The 21,855-nt window shown below is 42.9% G+C and overlaps 1 protein-coding gene across 2 annotated transcripts in view; it reads right to left on the bottom strand.

Annotated features, from left to right (window-relative positions):
* ELOVL5 (ELOVL fatty acid elongase 5) overlaps positions 1–21,649 on the bottom strand; it is a 37,295-nt gene extending 15,646 nt beyond the window's left edge. Inside the window, exons 1-2 of one of the 2 annotated variants that reach the window (XM_003204431.4) lie at positions 21,558–21,649; positions 647–712 (exon numbers count right to left, since the gene is read on the bottom strand). In XM_003204431.4, coding sequence (XP_003204479.1) covers positions 647–704 — 58 coding nt within the window. In that variant the 5' untranslated portion in view covers positions 705–712; positions 21,558–21,649. 2 annotated transcript variants of the gene reach the window in all.
* Between the last annotated feature and the right edge of the window lie 206 nt (positions 21,650–21,855).

The raw sequence follows: 21,855 nt of genomic DNA, 5'->3' as shown, positions 1-21,855 counted from the left end.
ATGGGTTAACTATGCACACCAGTTACGGGATCACAAGAAGCCTGGATGAAAACCCTCACACAAGGACACTGTCTTCTCTGGTGTTAATGCCTCTCCCTTCATGAGCAGGATTTCTGCTCTCCACTTGTGAACTTTTTCCCAGTGAACAGCCTACCAAAACCACTGTTTTTTTAAAAAGAATGGTTGCAAAGAAGAAATACATTCTAAAAAATACTTTTTAAAATTTATTTCAGTGAAAGCGAAGTAAGCAGCTCCAATTATGAGAATAAGAGTATTTTTATTTCATCAAATGCAAATTCTAACAAGATTTATTTTCCTATACAACCTATTATTAACTTCTAAGACAAAACCTGTGAAGACCTGAGTGAGATAAGTAGGTCACTGAGGCTAACACTGGCATGGAACTGCTAGGAAAAAGAACAGCATCTCAGACTGCTGTAGCTGAAAAATAAGTAGTTCTCCACGTAAGAAGAGAACATTCACTGAGACATTTCTACTTTCTTAGAGAATCACACATTATGTTGCTCTGTAGATATTAGGAAAACTGATCACTTTTCAAAGTCAGGTTGCTAGGAATGTTCTTCTTATGCTCCACTGTCTGTTCTTTTGAATCAGTTATACTATTTTATTTTCTGAAAAAGCTTACCTCTGGGTCCAAGCCAAACATCCAGGTAGCTATTGATTGTTTTATCCAGACGTTCCATTCTACAATCTGATCAAATGGAAGAATGAAAAGTAAGTTAGTTATTTTTCATTGCACAGAAACAGTTTAATTATCTGAATACCAACTGCTCGAGTTAACAAAGAAAATTCTAATATACAAAAATTGCAGACAGATACTGGACATTATTAGCAAAGACAGTACAAATACAGAAAACATATTCTAGTGTCAGAGAGAAACAGCTGTAAAGATGTGCATTTAATCACAGACACAGAAACACAGAGGTTTAAAACAATAAGTGCAGATTAACTGAAAGTTCTTTCTAGTTCAGTATTTTAAGAGTATAAATAAAGGACGATAATTTGCATGATTGCTCTACAAGGAGGAGAGCTGGACCTTGAAAAGAACAGCAACACTGAAATTCCCACATAAATACTATGAAGCTATTTTAACAAAGAACTTCAAATAGTTGGCAACATTAGCTGGGTAGGAGGAAGGGAAGGAAAAATGTGAAAACTGGCTCTCTATCACTTTGTGAATAGGTGACTGATTACAGCTGTGATTAACAGCCCATAAAACTAACAGATGAACAACTACGGAATAACGGTGTTGCACAGGCAGGGAAGGGAAATACTGCAATTCACAGCATGAAGACCTTCATTTCCACAACTTCCTTACTGGCAAACTCTTATGAAATAACACCCCTCAGGTACAGGAGGGACCCATAAGGATCTGTAGTCCAGCTCCTGGCTCCACACAGGAGCATCCAAAATTCAAACTCTGTTTGAGAGCACTGTCCAAAAGCTCCATGAGCTCCAGCAGCTCAGGGCCGTGCCCACTGCCCTCTGGTGCAGAACCTGCCCCTAACCCCCAGCCCCTCCCCTGACACAGCTCCATGTCGTTCCCTCGGGCCCTGTCGCTGTCACACGCAGCTGCCATCAGGCCTCGCCTCAGCTCCTCTGCTCTGGGCTGAGCACACCGAGGGACCTCAGCGCTCCTCACACCTCTCGACCTCCAGACCCTCCTCCTTCTTTGTAGCCCTCACTGAGACACTCATGAAATTCTTATGAGAAGAGGAAGAAACTTTCTTTTTGCTTTAAATATATCTCTATGTGTGTATATATATATACACACACACACAATTTCCTCTTGTCTAAGCAGAATTCCTTCCAATTTCTTCAAATTATAACGGAGCTTTCATTAAAATAATTTTGCCCTTTTCCAGCAGGATAATTTTCACCTCTTGATGTTTCTCTTCGCTTAAGTACTCGCATTAACAGCAATTTTTAGTCACATGGAAATAATGCAAGCAACTCATAAGAGGTCAACATACAATGAAACATGAAACCATTATGCAAGTTTTCAAGTTTGTATATAGCTAACAACAAAGTTCTTTTTTTTTTTCTAGCTATAGAAACACCTTACTTTTACCTGTTAGAATACTGCCTTTAGGATATTTCCGATTTACATAAGTAAAATAAGTATTAGGTCAGCTGGCACTGACGCCTCAACTTCTCCTGAGGGCAGCAGAACAGTGAACAGGATGCCCAGGACGTGCAGGGTCCCATGCACATCCCCAAGCAGAGCTGGGGCCCACTCCATCCCCATGGCTGCCTGCAGGACAGGCAGGGCCTCAATTTCATTTCAGCTTCTACTACCCATGACACCAGGAGAATTAAATAGACAAGAATGTATTTACATCATTTGTTGTTCTGTATAATGCCACATCCTTTCCACCATATCGTAACCTTGAGGCTCCAGCGCTCCTAGAGGATTTCTGGCTGTGCCCCAAGCCCATCTTTACCCACTGCATTTTCAAGGACACAGAGAACTTTCTTAATCTGTGCACACAAAGCCATTTCTAGTGTTTTCGTCTACATAAAGACACAGAAACTACCCTGAAATTTAGTCACACACACACACAAAACAACACCAAGAACTCAATTAAAATAACAGGGAGAGTAAAAAGTCTTTTGTAGTCCAGATTCATGCCAGTTTACTTCCCATTCAGAATTTTGAAGAAGTCTGGTCCAAATAAATATCTACTTCACAAGAACATACATTCTTTAAATTGCTTTACTGTACCAATTACGACACAATTTATGAGTGCTGGTGGCACACTGGTGTCCTAGGAGCACTGACATCTAAGTGAGAAGGCTACGCTATCAGAAGCATGAACATCAGGAAGACTTCTAGAAATAAGTACCCGATTTCCAAGAAAAAGAAAGAAAATTATCCAGAACAAGCTTCTTTTTTAATCTGTTAGCTATTAAATATCCCCGGAGGAAAAGTGCTCACTATGCAGCTGATTATTTAGTTTGTTGTCTGAAACCTCACTTACTTTATCAGTTGCTCCTTTGATCCAATAACAACTTAGTTACACATTCATCTGATAAACCATAACCTGCTTCTAACTTCAGCTTCCCGCTTTGAAGGGGAATACCTGAGATGGTATGGTTTGATTCAAAACCAAGGACTTGTTACACAAACTGAGCTCAATTCATAACTGATTGGCTACTAATTATTTTTTTGCTAGACACTGAAAGAAAATTCAGATATGAAAACAACTCGAAAAGTAGAAACAAATTACACCAAGCTATATATAGCAAAGAAGGAAAGAAAGGAAACTCCATGTTCAATCCTTTCATAAAACTGTAAGAAGAGCTCACTCCCAAAAGAAGACTTTCTGCAGACGGAGAAGACTTTCTACCTAGGAGGGCTGCTGCCCCAGGTAGCTTTTGTTCCACAGTTATTATACAGCATACCATAAAAGGCACAGTGGAGGAAGAACTACTCCTGGTGTTAATTTCCAGAATTTGCAGGAAAAAAAAGAAATTGTTTCAAAGGGAGCTCATTTGTATAATACAAAAACAGAGTGAAACAATCTGCTTTTGTTCCAGAGGGGGGTCATGTGAAAATGCATCAAGTCTGCTGCCAATAACTGCACAACATTAAACACTGCTTCAACTGCAGCAACTACAAGGGTTCTTTTTTAATTAAAATAGTTTCCCAATTCAGAGGAATATCAACTTCCAGAAAAATTAAACCAGTTGCTATTCGAAACATTGTAAGCAGCAGGTTTCCTAATACTGCAAATAAACAAATCCTGCAGCTCACCATATACGTGAACAGATAATCCCAGTGCTCCTTTACCTAGGAGTCATAGACCACAGCAAGGCACCACTGCTACCTGAAGTGAGAAAGACAACTGCCCAATTATGTCACCCTCTGCTTTCTAAAACAGGTACTTTTATATACATCATTTTCTCTAACTTGTTTTTCTACAGTGGACAGGAAATGAACCATCCTCTGCTACCATATTTTATCAACGCAGTAGGATCCCAGCACACCAGGGCAGGCTGGATCACAATATAGAAGCGCTCAGGTTGATGATCTACAACAGGCTTTACTCCTTAAGGTCCAAATATTTAATCTAGGAAAACAAGGATCTGGTGTTTTAAGCAAAATAAAATAAAAAGAACCGATTTTTCCAGATGCTGGGGAGTCTTCCATATACGTACATGGAGAATTCCTCAGAATTTATGGGTATTCCCATTAAAGGGCAGAAACCAGACCTCCAGTACACTCTGAAAAATGCACTGTATTTTAATTGCTCTTCTAGTACACAGAAAAGTCATGATAGTGCTCCCAAATAAGCCTCATCAAGGTCAAGAATGGTCTTCATAAATGAAGAAAAGATCCATCCTAACTACTTGACTTTATCAATTATGTTCAGCAGAATGAAAACAGCTCTTACTTTCTCTTTCCCTATCATTTTTAGGACGGTAAGTGAGCAGAGTTTGGAAATCCATCAAAAAAGCCATTAAGGCTTCTAGAAAAAAATAGTCTGTGATGTGCCCAGATCCATTTCTGCTACTGTTACTGTGAAATTCTTTACAAGTATTAAGATATGCTAATACCAGATATCTGATCAGAACTCAGAAGAACTCAGACACCTACCCACACACAGTGACCAATATATTAAAAGTCTTAGTTCAGGGTATTGTGAAGCTACTACCTGCACTGGATAGAAGTCACTGGCACACATGAAGGCCATGAGATATCACTGTGTTATGCCACAAAAGTCCATCAGAAACCAAAACTGCCAGCAAACTGGGAGAGATGGAAGGACTAAGGTCTTGTCAGATGATGGAAGAAACTCAGTCCCAGTGAAAACATGAACATCTTTCCACTCCCAGAAGAAAAAAGGAAAAAAAGAAGCATGTACACTGCTAATTTGTTTATACTAGGAAGAGATGTGTTGTCATTCCAGGCTGTCATTTCAAAGTACTCAGTGTCTGTTTCCTTGGCTTATATTCAACCTCCTCTATGACTTGCATGCTATAAGCAGAGATAGGGTATTGCTAGGCTGCGTAGAGTACCCATTACAGATTGTGTCTTAGAAGAACACTTTGTAAAGCAATAAAAAACGCAGACAACCACTGATTTGTGAAAATGAGATGAAGTTTAAAGTTGGCAGGCAAAGGGCTGTGGCTGTGGCTGCTGCAGCTACTTGCACATCATCTCCTGTCCTGGCTGAGGCAAGCTGCATTAGGCACTGACAGGCCCAGGATGAGCACAATGAAGTAGATTCCATAGGGAGGAAGGTTTGGACAGACATAACAAAAATACTTTTTTTTTTTTCAGGGGTTGGTTGTTTTGACCTTTATCTCTTGAGGTCTGATGTTCCATCATACAGAAGAGAGAAAATTCTTGCTGACTAGGTGGCACAGAACATGAACATATCCAGGTTACTCAGATCATATAGCTCAAGAGAAAACAAAACCCTTTATTTTTCAGTTGTAACTAGAGTACAGAAGAGCACAAAGCTTCTATGCTAGGAGGACAGAAGATATTAACAGGAAGCACAGAGTAGAGATGACTTTAACTAAGCCTTCGCCTTTGTAGTAGCAAGTACTATACCAAAGAAGTAACAAACAAATTGAGAGATTACACTTTTGACTCTTTTCATATTTTTAAAGCTATAAGGCAACTCTAGGCAACTCTGATTTTCATAAAACCGTCCCCAGGCCCTTTTAATTACTGGCCTTCCAAGTCCACAACACAAACATAACAAAGGCTATAGTTTCATGTTGCTCCAACCAGATCAAAGCCTATCATAAAAATAGTAGTTTTTTTTCAAAAGTCTTCTGCACCTATCTAAGTAGGAGTTTGGGGCATCTACAGAATGTTTCATATGCTTTGTCTATTTCTAGCACTTCACATACATACTCAATACAGTGCAGGTGGAAAACTTGAATGCTATTGAGATGCTCACCTTGGGCACAAGTGATCCTTGGCAGCTGAAAGCACAGGCCAAAAGCTACATTCAGATGTGTTTTTTCTCAGGACATTTTATTGATGTATCAGTGTTTTTCACATAGCAGTGGGAACTTGCCCTTCTAATGAACATCAAAACTGAAGAGCTGCACTGAAAACACTGAAGCATTTTACTAGCTTATTCCATTCAAGGGAAATTCTTCTCCTACGCTTTCAACAGAAAACACATTTTGGAGGTTTTATGCCAAAAATTGATTTGAGAATTCTTAATCACATTTTCTTGTTGTTTTTCTTTATTTTCCAGGTCCAAATTTCAGTTTCCAGTTCCAGTGACCAGTCACTAAAACCTGAAGGCTTGTGCCCCAAACAAGAGCAACAAAACATTTTGGGCTGACTGCTCGATACATTAAGAGCCCGCTCCCTTTAAGCAGAGGGCCTCAGCTTTTATCCTGCTTCTCCAGAACTCCCTGAAATAACAGATTCCATTTATCAAATCTAAGTGCCTCAAGTTGAGCTAAAAAAAATCCTAAAATATCCATCTAAATAATTGTTCTGACTTCTGAGCACAATGCAGAGTCAGGCCTGGCTGCTCTGCATTCTTGGAAATCAGCCACTTTCTCAGTTCTTAAATTAGGACTTCAAAGCCTAATTTTAGGCACTTGATTTTGAAAATCTTGAATAATGTTTTTAGTTGATGTTTCGCAGTCCTCACCACTGCAGAGGTAGCTCCTCTTTTCTCTCCTCCAAAAATAGCAATGGTCCCTTTTCCAAATACAATCATCACACTGCTGTTTGCAAGTGCTCATCTGCTTGATAATGGGAAGACAGCATCAATAACCAAAACTGGCAACTTTTTGCTGCCCATTTGCCAAAGCTGTTCAGTTTCTTCTTCACATTTCCAAATCCTTCACTCACATACATTTTCTTTGTCTTCTAACTTGTCACCAGCCCCAGATTTCCTTTTTCTCCCTTTTTAAACACCTTTTTAAGCCTTCAGCATGTTCCCTGTTAGCACTGACATGAAATTTAGGATAACTCATAGTCCATTCAATCTGAAAGCATAGGTACACATGTTTTATGAGAAGCCATATGAAGTGTGAGTGCTGCAGATTTTTTTTATTTTTTATTTATATTATATATAAATTATTTTTAAACTTCAGTTTGCAACTGTATCTCTAGCAAAGCATTGCAGATTTTCGGCCCAACTTGCATTGGTGGTAAATCATCCTGTCTGCTGCTGACTCGCCAGGACTCACCGTGCTGAGCTTTTATGTTCTCCATCAGCACAAACGTAAGGAAGCTTAGAAATAAATTATTTGCACAAAACTCAGGGAAGTGTAAAAAAAAAACAACACAGGACAAAGGAAGAAGCTAGTCTCAAGAAGTTTAACCTCAGTGGTACTTCGAAAAATGTGAAAATGAAGGGGTAAGGGAGAGCTTTGCCCAGATAATTAGGGGGATGATTTCATGCCATTACTTTTTCCTGCCATTCCTCCCATGCCTCGCCAAATCCTTCGGCAGTGACTGCCTTTACAATGAAGAACAACTGAGGTAATTGAAGTGTTTAACAGGATAGAAACAAATATAAGAAAGAGTACAGCAAAATGGAATAGTTAATTGTCTTTCATACCCCATACCTCATTAAACCTAATCACCATCAAATAGATGAGGTAAGACAAATCATAGATCCCTGATTTAAATCACATTCTCAGCAGATCGCAACTAACTCGATTTAGCTTGAATTAGGATCTGAATATCTTAGGATTAGGACATTCACATGCATTTCATCCCCTTGCAGCCAACGGTTGGTGCTATGCCACAGGATAACTTTAGCCTTAGGGAGGGCATTGAGGATGACAGCCAAGAGGGAAGAACAAGCTGGAAGGAACCAAGCAAACATTCCCATGGAATTGCTAAGAACAGGTGAAAAATAGGAGTGTACCGTTCCCTCTTAAGCCCAGAAGGATGCATCCAGCTAGAAAGAATAGTTTCTCCATGCTGCAAAGTGCCAATTAGCAGCAGAGAATCCAGCATCCTTTGGTGCTACGGTAAAATGCTTTTTGCAACAGTATGCATTTTCCAGGAATCATGCGTTCAATGCAGTGTCCTTTGCCCAGCCACTGCTCATGTTATCCAATAACCACAGAACCGCTCATCGCAGCTGCCAGCTTGTAACGTGGTGCTGGAGTCATAACGTGCACGTAGCAAAAGTATTTACAGAAATAAAACGAGGAGGAAGAAAAGGCAAAGCATGCAGGGTGATTCAATTGCTTTCATTGGAACAGCACACAGCTTCAAAACGTGCAAGGACACAGAACAACCAACCACCTCTTGGCTATTAACGAACTGATTTTTTTAAAATGGGAAATAAGGCAGAAGAGTGGATAAATCTGTATCAAACTAGGCTGGATGGAAATGGAGAATATATGCATCTGTATTAGGCACAATAGATACAGGCTGATTATTTTGGAAGTAATGCAGAAGCAAAGCATTTCCTATACACTCTGCTCCAAACCCCTCCTCCCCACACAGCATATAAGTATTTGGTAAACAGCTGCTTTTCTAATGTGAAGCTCTCTTTTTATTTTTCCCAAAAAGCTTTGCTGGTATTGCAATCGAGAAAATACTGCTAGCAGAATTTTGTTTGTTGCAAGCCAGTAACAAGCTGCCTGGGAAGATAAGGAGATGTGACAGAAAGGAGGAGCCAGGAACTAAGTGCCAAGTGCCACAGCTTTTATTTCCCATCATTCAAGTGCCACCTGTAACAAGGGCTGCAAAACTCTTCTCCATTAATAAAGCAGTTCCTCTCATCTCAGACTGTACTCATCCTTGAGTCAACTTCTTACCTTGAGTCTGGTCAGTGAAGCCTATTTTCATGAGCCATCTTGGTCATGAGGCTGGCACCTCAACACACACAAACACTGAGCTGTACCAGCAGTACACAGTGAAGTTATTTTCTAGTAACAGAGTTGCTGAGACCACAGCCAACAAAGTCAAAGGACAGAGAAGACTGGTCTTGAGTGACCACCACCAGCGCCCAGCACTGACAGCAGAGCTCAGTGCAGCTTCAACACTGAGCCCCAGCTTATTCTTCCCTTTCTTTATAAACAGACAAACAAGCAAAGAAACAAAAAAGTCACATTTCATATATATTATATTAAAAAACAAAGAAACAAACACTAAAACCACAGCAGGTAGCAATACAAAGAGTTTTAAGTGAAGTCGCTCCGCCATGTGAGCCATCATCTCCTTCAGCACCCCACAGCAGCCACACCGACTTGGTCAGCCCAGAGGACATCTCAAGAGTGAAACAAAGCACAGGACTTCTGTAATTCTTAACTATTTTCTTAGCACTTATTAGCTTGATGTGCAAAAGCTTGCAGTCTGCCCTATAACAGTATGTGAGATTTTACTGCAGACATGAAACACCGTGCTAAGCAAAGAGCGCTGAGCACAGCTAACAGGATTAGAGATAAGGAGATTACCTAGGGTCCAGGGGGTGACTAGATGCAGTGATCACCAAAAAGCCAAGAAATTAGAGGAAGATCATGAACAAGAGGGTGACAGTCACAAAGATAAAGCTACACCATACAACCCTGATGAGTACAAGGATAACAGAGAACACAAAACCAAAATCTAAAAGCCTTGTTAAGCCATGTAGCTACAGTCTTTGTTCAAATGGGTAAATGATATCTTTTGGAGGACCATTTGTGCTTGGGAAAACAGACAAAAATTCATCTCCACAAGACAACTTTAGGCAAGTCACTGCATGTTATTTATTTGTACACTTGCTCTTATTTCCAGTAAGCATGGTGGAGAAGTGAAATTCCCCAGCGGGATGCAATACACAGAAAAATATATGCAGCCACTGCATTCATTACAGGCCTCAAAAAAAAGTCATTTTCTACTCTTATACACAAAGAAAATGGAAGCCCAGCTACAGCTTGCTGTGCTACCATCTCTTCTCAGAGAGACACACATTACCAGAAGTCCATCTTGAAACTTACGCATTTTCCTGGAAGGCATGAACTAATGCTGCATGGCTGCAGCTGCACTGATACTCCGTACCTTCAGTGTAAGATGCTGAGCATCGTGCCAGGCAGCATCATACACTATGCAGTTGTGCTATCAAAAAATCAGGGTGTGAACAGCTTTGAATAGAAGAAGGTACTAAAGCAGTTCTCAGAATGGTGGGCAAAGTAACATGGAGAAGAGAGGAAAAAGCTTTGTTGAGATACAACTGTTAGGCCATGACATTATACTGCTCAGAACAAAACCCTGCAGCTACCAAACTCTGGGTTATCTGTAAATGCCTTCCTGGTGCACTCAATGCATTCAAGAATCTTTTTGTTTTCTTGATAAAATGATTGACTCTCACAAAACACAGACTTGTTTCTATCTCTCTTGCCTTAAAATGGTGTAAATGCAGAGCTCATAGATCAGAAAAGCAGCTACCCTTGAAGCACTCAGAACTCACTCTCTTTTCACAGAATAAAGGAGATAAAACAATTCTGTGGAAAACAAGATGGATTTTTTTCCTGCCCAGGACTGACAAGCAGTGTCAGAAGCAAAGACTAGATGGTCTAACAGCAGAGGAAGGGGACATAGGAGATTTCTCACAGATGCCTTGCTCCCATCTCTCCCAATGCTTTCCCTTCCTGTATAACATGGGTACCTGGCAGCATTTCATTCAAGAGTGCCAAAAAAGCCAACAGGCAGCCAGCTGGTGGCACTTCTGCTGCAGAAGCTGAGAGCTGAAAAGCCTGGGGGATCCCAAAGGACTTTGGGGCTGTACCTGTGTGAGACTCTGCACCAGCTGTGCCCCCAGAGGGCTAAGTCAGCGAGATGCATGTGATGCAGGGTACCAGGTCAAAAGCCCAACAAGGGCTGCTGGAATGCAGGCCTGACTCTGGGATAAACTAGAAAAGAAAGCATTTCTATGTATAGATATCCTGGTTTTCAAAATACTAATGCATCCAGACGCAAGCACTACAGCTCTTTACTGCTTGCTTTTGGGCAAGGAAGACCAACCAGTTGAGAAGATAACAGTGGTAAGGCTCAGTATGATCACATTGCTGGCTCTTTCTATGAACTTCAAGAAGATTACTCAAGAAATAAAAAGCATTGTCCACACATCTGGCAGCTGCAAGGCCATTTTCCACAAGTTCATAATATAAAAAAATCCAGGCACCTGCAGAAATCCCACAGGGAATACCAGCACAATGATTTTGTTTCCTCCAAAATGTTGTTGCTCTTTTCTTTTGGCAAGACACTGCAAATTCCTGGTGCAAGGGAAACACTCTTGCCATTAAAATCTCTCCTAACGAAGAAACCATCTGCACTAAAAACCCAGCTATGGGGTTGACCCCATTCTCTATCCAGTATCCAACCCGGTGACCTTGCCAACAAAAACCTTACTAAGTTGTATAAGCTTTTTTAGTTCACTCCCTTATAGCAATGAAACACATTGCTGCTGCTCTTGTATGAGTAAGGTGTATGATCTCCATGACAAGATGGTGCAGTCAGCAAGATGGCAAGTGGTATCTCTGCTTATAAGGAGGCATGGAGTGAGCTCAAGCCTCAGCTCCTCAGCAGTGTGGGCTCATGACAACTAGCATAATTAGAAAGCTTCTAAAGGCAGCTAGGGGCTGCACTACAGATGGAAAAGGAAAGGAGTTGTCTGCAAGATGCTGGTTCCTGCTTAGAAGCTGCATATGGAGGAGAACAGAAATAAAAAGGAAGAGGACCTAGAGAAGAAATAGAAGACAGGAAGGCTATGGAGTTGTTAAGGCTATGGAGTCTTTAAAAGCTGAACAACTTCAGAAACAGTTAAAGGAGGAAAAGAAGAAAAGGAAAAATTTGGAAGAAAGGGCTGAGATTATGCTTATGCAGGCTTCCTCCCACTCAGCACTGCACATTTTATAGGACACTAAGAGTATCCCCTGAACACTGGGATGGGGATATCTGGGGTGACCCCGATGACAGCGAGCCAGAGGAAAATGATCCTTTGTTTCCCTTAAATCCTCCTGAATATGAAGCCAGACCTGCTGTTCATACAGAAAGAACAGAGAGACCTTGGGGCATTACTCCGCAACATAATACAAAAACCATGCCTCAGGATCCATTGCAATTAATATATTTGCAAGAGACATATAACAGAAAACCAGGTGAAATTGAAACCGATCACTTGTGGCAAGTATGCTTAAGTGGTAGGGACTGAATAATATTGAATGGGAACAAAGCAAACAGCTGTTGGGGTCAGGGAGCTTCCTTAAATTTGGGACCCAGTCTGACAAATTCTATCACAGGTCCATCAGCATATTGGGCCACAGGCGCAGATCCCATGGAGCAAAGTGGCCCCCCCCCGTAGTCCCCATCAAATCCCCGAGGAGCTCTGCTTCTGTGGCAGCGAGCTGTGTGCCAGCATCTGCCCCCAGCACAGGGACACCTCATGAGGTCATCCTCAAGATGGAAACTCCTTACCTGTGACAGATACCAGTAAGCGACCAATACCGAGCTCCTCGAAAAAGATTTCCTATATGCTAATAGCTGACTAACTTGCTATGGTATTGAGTGATATAAAAGAGTAATGGTGCATATAATCCCTTACATATAAATTGTTGGCCAGGGGGTCCCTTCCAACCCCATGATGCAGTGGGAGGGCATCCCCAGCAGCCTTGTCTGACCCTGTTCTTTAGTTAGCACACGACCAGGTGACCTTGCCATCATGAGCCTTGTTAGGTCATGTAAGTTTTGTTAAAGCACTACCTTGTAGCAATAAAACACACTGCTGCTTCTCTCTTACAAACAAAGTATATAATCCCATCTGCAACACAGACAAGGTGCAGGCTTTTCATGCTTTCAAAAGCTTTAGAGCAAAAGCACAGAGGGTGCCTTCACACAGAGGGTGGTGACACACTGGAAAAGGTTGCCCTAGGAGGTTGTGGATGCCCCATCCCTGGAGGCATTGAAGGCCAGACTGGATGTGCCTCTGGGCAGCCTGGTCTGGTGGTTGGCGATCCTGCACATAGCAGGGTGTTGGAACTGGATGGGCACTGTGTTCCTTTTCAACTCAGGCCATTCTATGATTCTATGATTCTGTGAAAGGCAGGGTCAGTACTGTAATTCACATGGTGTACCTATTCCAAACACAGGGACAAAACATCCAAACTCATCAAGGTAATGAGTTTCCTCCCTCTGCCCTTCAACCATCTCTTTCCCTATCAAGCAGTACCAGATAGGCACCTTCTGCCTCACAGCTTGCCTGCTCAAGGAAGACAGCACAGAAATGCAAGGGGCACCCCCGCCTCTGCCCTACAGAGAAAAAAGCAGAGGAAGTTAGGATAGCCCTCCGAAACAACCCAGTGAGGAGTTTTTGGCCATGTCCATTCCACCACCTGTTTCTCACTACATGGCAAGAAACCAAGGCTGCAGCAAAAAGGCAGGTAACGGAAGAATAGAGACAAGGAGAAAGATGCCTCTGTTTTTAAGGCAGAATTATAAAACAGTATTCAAGTATCGCCAAAGTAAAATGTGTTGTACATACTGCATCTTACATATTGGAAGTGTTCTGGTGGAAAGCACAAGGAAAAATGCGGTACGTAGAGTCACAGAAGGTCATACAGAACGTGCTAATGTCATACAGAGCGTGCTAATGTCATACAGAGCTACCTCATAGAGACATCGTAAATGTAAACACTACAGCTTGAACTGACAGATTATTGCACTGTAAAAGCAGCAATAAAAGAGGCCCAAGATGTTCACAATACAAAAGACAGATTTTAAGATGCATTAGTATCTGTCCTGCAAAATGCAGAACCAAGGATGGATGCAATCCAAACCAGCTGTGAGAGAACAGAACTTAAGGTGGGGGAGGAGGGAGCTGACCACTAAGAGATTGCACAGAGACCAAGGACAGCCTCCTTCACAAAGGGGCAACCTGTCAGTCTGCAAGAATATCCAACAGAAACAGAAACAGTGGAGAGAAATAGGAAATGATAAAAATAAAAAGCTAAACACTAGGTGTCAGGTGACTCTGACCAAAAACACAGTCAGTCTGAAGCTGAGGATTGTGGAAGACAGAGGAGATGTTCATCTGTATATCTTAATGCTCAGTATTAAAGCATATTATACTGTAAGAAACAATAATTAAGCCCTCAGTAGTGATCTGAGACAAGACTCAAGTGCAGGAGCCTGAGAAGAAATGTCAGTGACTTTGATTTTCTGATAATTCCAAGTAGTTCAACTCAATACCCAGCTCCGATAATTAAATTTATTATATAGGAAAAACACATTGCTAGATAACTAGAAATACAAACGAAGCTTTCTCCTTTCTGCTTACAGCAAAGTGAAAACCCAACTTACAGTGTATTTTATAAGCACTAATCTTTTGCCAGGAGTGAAAGATAGGAAGGAATTAAGTTTTGTTTCATTAGCCACTCTAGTAGAACTCTTCTAATTCTATGGAAAAGACAAGCACTTTAGCCTGCATAGTAGTACTCTGCACATGAAGTTGCCCAGAAAGCAAAACCAGACCTTTACCTTCTGAGATGCACCTGTGGATGCTCCCTCTCTGGAAGCATTCAAGGCCTGGCTGGATGGAGCTGTGAGGAACCTGGTCTAGAGGGAGGTGTCCCTGCCTATAGGAGGGGGTTTGGAACTAGGTGATCTTAAAGATCCCTTCCAACCCAAACCGTTCAGTGATTCTGTTATTCTATTTCATGTATGTTTCGTACAGACTGGGTAGAACGCAGAATGCTTCAGATAATAAAACCACTTACTAATGTTGGCAACTCTGTGAAACTTGTCCCCCAGCCTCTCATCACAACCATGGGTCTATTTTTAATTCACATTAAAAACAATTCTTTTGTCCAAAATACCTCTTCCATGGACCTACTTTAAATATCTAAACACAATCCAGTGATTGGAGGTGGTTGTTCCACAGTTTTACCACTATGGCATATGAGTCCCCCGCACAGACGTGCCACCTGAAAACAAACAGCAGAAAGGGACTCTCCACGAGGTAGACCTGTCATTGCAGACAGGGGAAGTGCGGTGCTCAAGCCCACAGCCTCACAAATGTCTTTCACGTGCTGACCCCAGCCAGGACTCCTCCAATGGCTCAGCACAGAGCCCAGCTCCGCTCACCCGTTCTGCAGAACAACCCCCCAGAACAGCTGCTGAGCCAGCTTCCAAAGGGCAATGCTGAGAAAGGGGAAGAGAGAAACGGAGAAGGGAGAAAAGGAAAAATGAAAGGAGAAGAAGAGTAGAAAAGCTCTTAATGTTATTGATAATCTACCACATGCACACATTTGGCAACTCGCTTATGTAAGTAGGTTATAGCCACCTCCTCCAAAGGCAACAAGGAGCACTCAAGCACTGTTCTAAGGTGATCATTTTCCACACACTCTAAAAGTTGGCTAAAACCTGGTGAGAGCCCTGTGTTCTCACCTACCTTCTTGAAGACTCAAACTCCACTTTAAGTTTCTTAAGTACCAGTTTTAGCACACAGAGCCAGCCCACACAAACACCCAGAGAGCAGACCTGTGCTACATGCAACTGATACTCAGCCCTGCACATCATTTGAGCCTGATGTGCCTGATATAAAACCAAGGAGCGTTTAGCCCTCACAACTGAAAGTTCATGATAGCTCTGCTGGAGCTTATATTTGAATACATTACCTAAATGAGCTCTGTACTGTACCTAGAAGCAACGAGTCAATTAGGTGGGGGATTTGAAAAAATAATACAAAACCTCTGAAAAGAACATTACTGATCCCTTCCTGTATCATAATGCAACCACTTAGCAGTGGTGATAGAGCAAGAAATCAATACAGAAGATAAAAAAGTATCAAAGTATGTTATTTTTGTTCTGCAAGGCATCCTCAGGTTTGCAGTTTGCCTTTGCTTGCTTCAAAGGCAGATGACGATTTTTGAAAGGACAGAAGAACAGGTAACATAGTCAGGGATTTCAGAAGCCTATCAAGGAGAAGCAAGGGCTGAGTGGTGCCTCAAGAACCCCCAGACATTTCAGGATTACTTGGGAACCTGGTAATGGCTGCAAAACCAGGAGACAGAGCTAGAGTCATGTAAACTGTCATGGTAAGAGGCACAACACAAAACTGACTCCAATAATGGCTTATGTCTATGCAAAACTTTTACCTATAAGCAGCTATTGTATTAACAGGGCCATGATCTACACTGAAATGTAGCAACCCTACTGGGACGACCACTTGTATTTCTTTTTTCCTCCCTATTTTTAACAGAACAACAAGGCTTCTGAAATGCATCAGTCCTTACTGACTCACCTGGTGCCTTTTGTCTCTATCAAACAATGGGTCTGCTACTCCATACATCGCTGGTGCTCCCTATGTGTGTCCTACAGCAACCACACTACTTCTGAAGCTCTTGCAGAAGGTGATAGGGATGTCTGTCCAGAATTTCACTATAAACAGCTGCGACCCTGCAATCCACACAGCATCATAGCATATGCGTACAAATGCAAGTGTAACCATACATACAAATGCAACTTCAAGATTCTATATATTTGTCTGTTCATTGTTTTTTACTCAGAAGGCAGTGAGGCACTGGCACAGCTGCCCAGAGAATCTGTGAATGTCTCATCTTTGGAGGTGTTCAAGGCCAGGCTGGATGGGGCCCTGGGCAGCCTGATCTGGTGGAGGGCTGCCCTGTCTATATCAAGGGAGGTGGAATTGAATGGGTTTTAAGATCCCTCCTAAGCCTGTAATCCTACGATTCTAGGATATGATACATAACTTGGGGCTGCGTCCTTCAAAGCCAAATCCAGCTTCATGGCCTTCTGCCCACAGCTGTCCTATAACTCCTACAGGAGCCCTAGCTCAGAAACATGTAAGCACCGTATGAACGATTTGAACATGCATGCATTTTGGCAAGGATAAGAGCCACACACCATAACCATCATACAAGCTAAACTTCAGCACACATAAAGGTTTCTCCAATTTCTTTTTTTAAAGAGCAGGGTTAAGCGCTGCAGAATGCCATGCTACTAATGGTTAATTGTTTAATTATTGTTGTTTAAGTCAAAGGTTCTCCGTAGTGCTTGTCTAGAAGATGACCAGCACTTCTAAAAGCCAGCTGGGAACAGGATGTAATCCTTCAGGAGAAGGTTAAGAGAAGCTTTTTGACTGAATAACATGCATAGAAACAGCACTCCTGAGGGGAAGTCTTCAAGATCACAGTATGAAGGTTTCCAATCTTCCAGATGTTGATTGCCTCGACTGAAACCATAGCAGAGGACATAGGACCGACACAAGACCACAGCCCTGTGCTGGGATAAGTCTATCAACAGCTGATAAAGTAACGGCAAACATACAAGGAGATTTTTTTTGTGCATTTCTGAGAGCTTCAAACCCTGGACTGCCCCATCCACATACAAACACCACAGTTTTAGTTTACTTTGAAGCCTGGTGGCAGGTGGTGCTTGCTGGAATTGCCTCAGACTTCCATGAGCCTCTCGGTGCCGAGGTTCCTCAAACGTACAGCAGCTGAAGGAGGGAGGCATGTTTCATAGCTGGCCCCATCCAAGGGCTCCTCAGCCAGCATAGGCACAGCACAAAGACTGCCTCAATCCTAAATGCTCCCCTGCATGTCTGTACCAGTATTTACAAAAAAAGCATTGGGAAATAAGGCACCTGAAAATTTGCATGTTTATGAACTAAGTAGTTATACATGTGGCCTAAAACCATAGGATATTGTGATGTGTTTTTTAGTCTAATAAGCTTAAACACCATATTGTGCAACTCAAAACCTGTTAGTTTTGGTCTATTACTGGTAACATCCCTAAAATTGTGACACCAACAGAAACATCTATCAGCTTCCCTGAATACTAGTGTGCTATTTGAAGTCAAGCCTATGGCATTTCTTTTACTGCAGAGCGCCTTGATTTGCAAGGGGAAGGAAGCAGTTATCCTCCAGTCAATGCAACCACAGCTGGTAAGAAGAATAACAGTTTTGTCAAGGTCACCAGAGGGAGAGGGGAGCACTTGGAAGAGGTAGCAGGACAAGGACAGTTGCTCAATGTAAATGACAGCGTAAATTCACAGATACCATTAGGAAGCAATCAGCAAAGCATAACCTATGTAGTTAATAATGCTTTAACACAGGTATGCAAAATATCCAGATGCACTGGGATGGTGAGACCCGACCCTAGTTTACAACAGTGAGTTCAGCATTAGTAGCATGATTCATTTGTTCTTGGAGAAGTGACAGCTACACTGAGCAACACACATCTGCAGTTGTGCACCTGGTAAGGGAATTTGCTGAGCTGCCATCGTGCTTTCTCAGCGCTTGGTGCTTTGTGCTTTCCGTGAGCCAACCATCTCAGTGAGGAAATGAAATAATTCTTCAGCATGTTGACCGCACTGGGAGAGCATTCCCAGGTCACATACTTTGGGCAAGTTTGTTCTTGTGCTCTTATTTACCCTGTTCAGTAACGCGTCCCAAACACCAAAATACAAACAGAGAAACCATGGCGGTACATTTTAGGAAATAAGATCAATTTCAATAGAGCCACTGCATACAGTCCACTGCAACTATGAGAGCTACGTTGACAGCAAGATTCAAGGCAGCATTTGTGTGATCTGATCATTTGTTTGAACAAAGAAAAGCAACTGAACTGGAAGCAAGATTTCAAACATCCTAACTTCTACAGAATTCCTTACTTATTCTCTTGATTTGTCTGGGTGTGGACAAATGTATGCGATCTCTAAGGGAACAACTGCTTAAATTCTTTGAAGTGCAGGAATCTGTGTGCTGTTAATGCACTTAGAAATCACAAAACCAATTAGAGACTACACTGGACATGACAAAACAGCTACAGATTACAAGGATTGTTGTCGGTTTTGTGAAGTGTTTTGAAGTCTGAGTGGCACACAGTAAGCATCAATTTCTGAAGTCTATTATACAGCTTTCAGAAGCATATGTTACATCCTGGAAGGATATAATTTGGTACATTGTAAAACAGGAGAATGTTACTGCTGGAGCTGAGGCCAACAGTCTCAAAAGCATTCACATGTATCAGGCCAATTCCAGATACAGCAACGAAGGAGGACAGAGATTAAGACAAAATGAGCAAATTGACTGGTTGCTCAGGGAAGCTTATAGCAAAAAGCATCAAAATAAATAGGTGTCTTCATGACCTATACAAAGAGGTGGCAAATCTCTAATGGAATTCAGAACCTTCGAAAAGGAAACAGTCTGTGAAACATCTCAGGATAACACACCATTTGCAGAAGTATTCCCTGGAGGTGTTCAGTGCAGGCTGGATAGGGCCTGGGCAGCCTGATTAGTGGGTGGCAACCCTACCCACGGCAAGTGGGTTGGAAAGGTACTGTCTTTAAGGTCCCTTCTGACCCACACCATCTATGATTCTATGTGTTTCTGCTCCTCAGCAGTGAAAGTATAGGCAGGTTTGAGGGAGCATCTCCAGCACTGCCCACTTCAGCAGACATACTCTTGTCTCATGCAGACCACTTCTGCATAAGACAAGAGCAGCTTGGCTTCTTGCCTCAGAGGCAGGTACCTTTGGCCAGGCAGCAAGCTGACAGCAATAGTGACAGCTGGAATGCCTCCCAGCTGCTCTCTTGCACAGTCACTGCTCCAGAGACTCATTCCTTCAAGTAGTGCTGAACCAGTAGAAGACAGCAAGGACAGGAATTGTTTTGGCCTTGCAAATCACTTTTGTATTTGAGCAATGCCATGTTGCCGTACCCTGGTGGATATTTTGAGCTCTACAGCCACAGAAGTGTTTCATGTTGCAACGTTTGTGGCCCAAAAATGAGGAAGGTAAAGGAATGAGGTCTGTTTGCTGTGTGAAAGCATTTAACCAGTTACCAGCAGAACAGCACTTACAAAGAACGTGCTCACCGACAGCTCAGTGCTGGGCTTCCCACGTGTGACAACTCAAACAGGAACACCACAGCAGTTTGGAAACCTACAATGGTCAGATCTGCATCCAAAAAATCAGAACCTTCAACAGTCTTTCCAAAAAGCTGCACAAGAATGAGCAATTGAAGTTACTATACAGGAGCCTGCCAAACTCACAGTATTCTTCCCAACTGACAGATAGATTTCTCTGTTGTTGCTCTGTTAACTGTATTTTCTCCAAGTTAATGCCTCTTACGAAGGTCAGTGTGGAAAGAACAGATAAGATGAGAGAATTCAAAATATTTAATTTCAGCTCTGACTGTTCTAAGGGCAAGGAATGCAGTGAGGAATTCTTCCTGAGAAACGTAAAGACAACAACTTATTGAAATACTGCACTAAGTATACCTAAAGGTCAGTCAAACAGCACATCAGCTGAATACCCCTAATGATGCTCTACAGATACACATGAGTTTCATTCTAAGAAATCAACTGTTGATACAGAAAGTAAACCAAACTACCCAAAGTATGATTGCTTTTTAAATGAGTACGACCACAGTGGGACAAACAGAGCAACTCATCCTGAACTTGCAAGACAAAGCTCCGTGACACATTAAATTCATGACTGCTCTCCGATTGCTTTTGAATGCTAAAATACTGGGTATATTCATATTCATAGAATTATTAAGGCTGGAAAAGACTTCTAGGACCATGTAGTCCAACCATCAACTCATCACCACTGTACCCACTAAACCATGTCTCTAAAACCACGCCTCTTAGCTTAGTCTGCTTACAATTTCCTTTGCTTATTATGGACAATAAAAACACAAAAAGAAACCCCAAAGTGCTTCCAGCATGCATTACTCGTGCAAGAAATCCAGCACAAGATCCCAAATTCTGGCATGTTTTACAGTGTCCTGGACCCATGAGCTCTGTTGGTTGGCATCTTTGATGTGGCAAACCCATTGCTAACCTTGGTGCAGTGCTCTCTTTAACACGTGCAGAAAGCTGGCAGGGATTTCCAGCACGCCAAGCATGGCCATCCACAGGCATGCAGATTTCAAGGGAAACCCTCCATCTGTGCCTGCCAACAAACACCCCAGCCAGCAAAATGGTCCCGTTCTGGAACATGCTTTGGTTACCTGCTGCTCCAGCAACAGATTATGACTGCTGCAGCTCAGATACATGCACTCTTTAGAAGAAGCTCTGACCTTCCTTCCTGAATAGCAGCAGATAATGTTGTGCACTGCAGGCTTACAGCCCTGATGCTGTTCGTGCTGCTGCTCCTGGCAGCGAGGGCACACCAGCACCCAGCACGAGCCGTGAACCCTTCCAACAAACCCTCAGGCAAAGGAACGAGGCAGGCTTAGGCTGGAATACCTACGTTAGATCACCAAACCCTTCGGTGCTATTCATGACTTGGCATTAAAAACAAATAAACCCTCTCCCTCTCTGCCTGCAACACACATCCGCGCTGCGTCCCGGCGGCAAAGCCCTCCGTCCCAGGGCCGGCGGCAGGTCGGGCGCTGCCTTACCCTGGGAGCGGACTCGTGCGAATGGCCGTGCCCGGCCGAGCTGCCCGAGCTCCCCCTCGCCTGGCTCCAGCTGCAGGGCGTGTGTCGTTTGCACGGAGCGGTTTCGAGACTTCCTGTTCGGAAGCATCCTAAATACAACAGCACCCGCGCCTTTTTCTCGTGTTGTTTTTCCCTCCTCACCATCCCCGGCGGCCGGGCCGAGCTCTCCGCCTGCGTTTTCCACAGAGGCGCTAGATACTCCGCGTGGGAACCCAGCGCCGCCGGGGCGCCGCCGGCACCTCCAGCCTCCCGCAGCCGGAGCGATACATCAATCCGTATCCGGCCGGAGCCCGTCGTGCCGAGCAAGCAGCGGTGCCCGGCGGGGAGAGCTCGGACCCCGCAGAGCCGCCTTTGTCTGCGGACGGGGAGCTCCCCGGAGGCACCTCCACCCGCCACGGCCCCACGCGGCACGCTCTCGAGACTCGAGACGGAGCGCGGC

The sequence above is a fragment of the Meleagris gallopavo genome, chromosome 2, assembly GCF_000146605.3.
Source record: "Meleagris gallopavo isolate NT-WF06-2002-E0010 breed Aviagen turkey brand Nicholas breeding stock chromosome 2, Turkey_5.1, whole genome shotgun sequence".
In the NCBI taxonomy this organism is placed as follows: Eukaryota; Metazoa; Chordata; class Aves; order Galliformes; family Phasianidae; genus Meleagris; species Meleagris gallopavo.
This window is presented reverse-complemented; position numbering and strand designations above follow the sequence as displayed.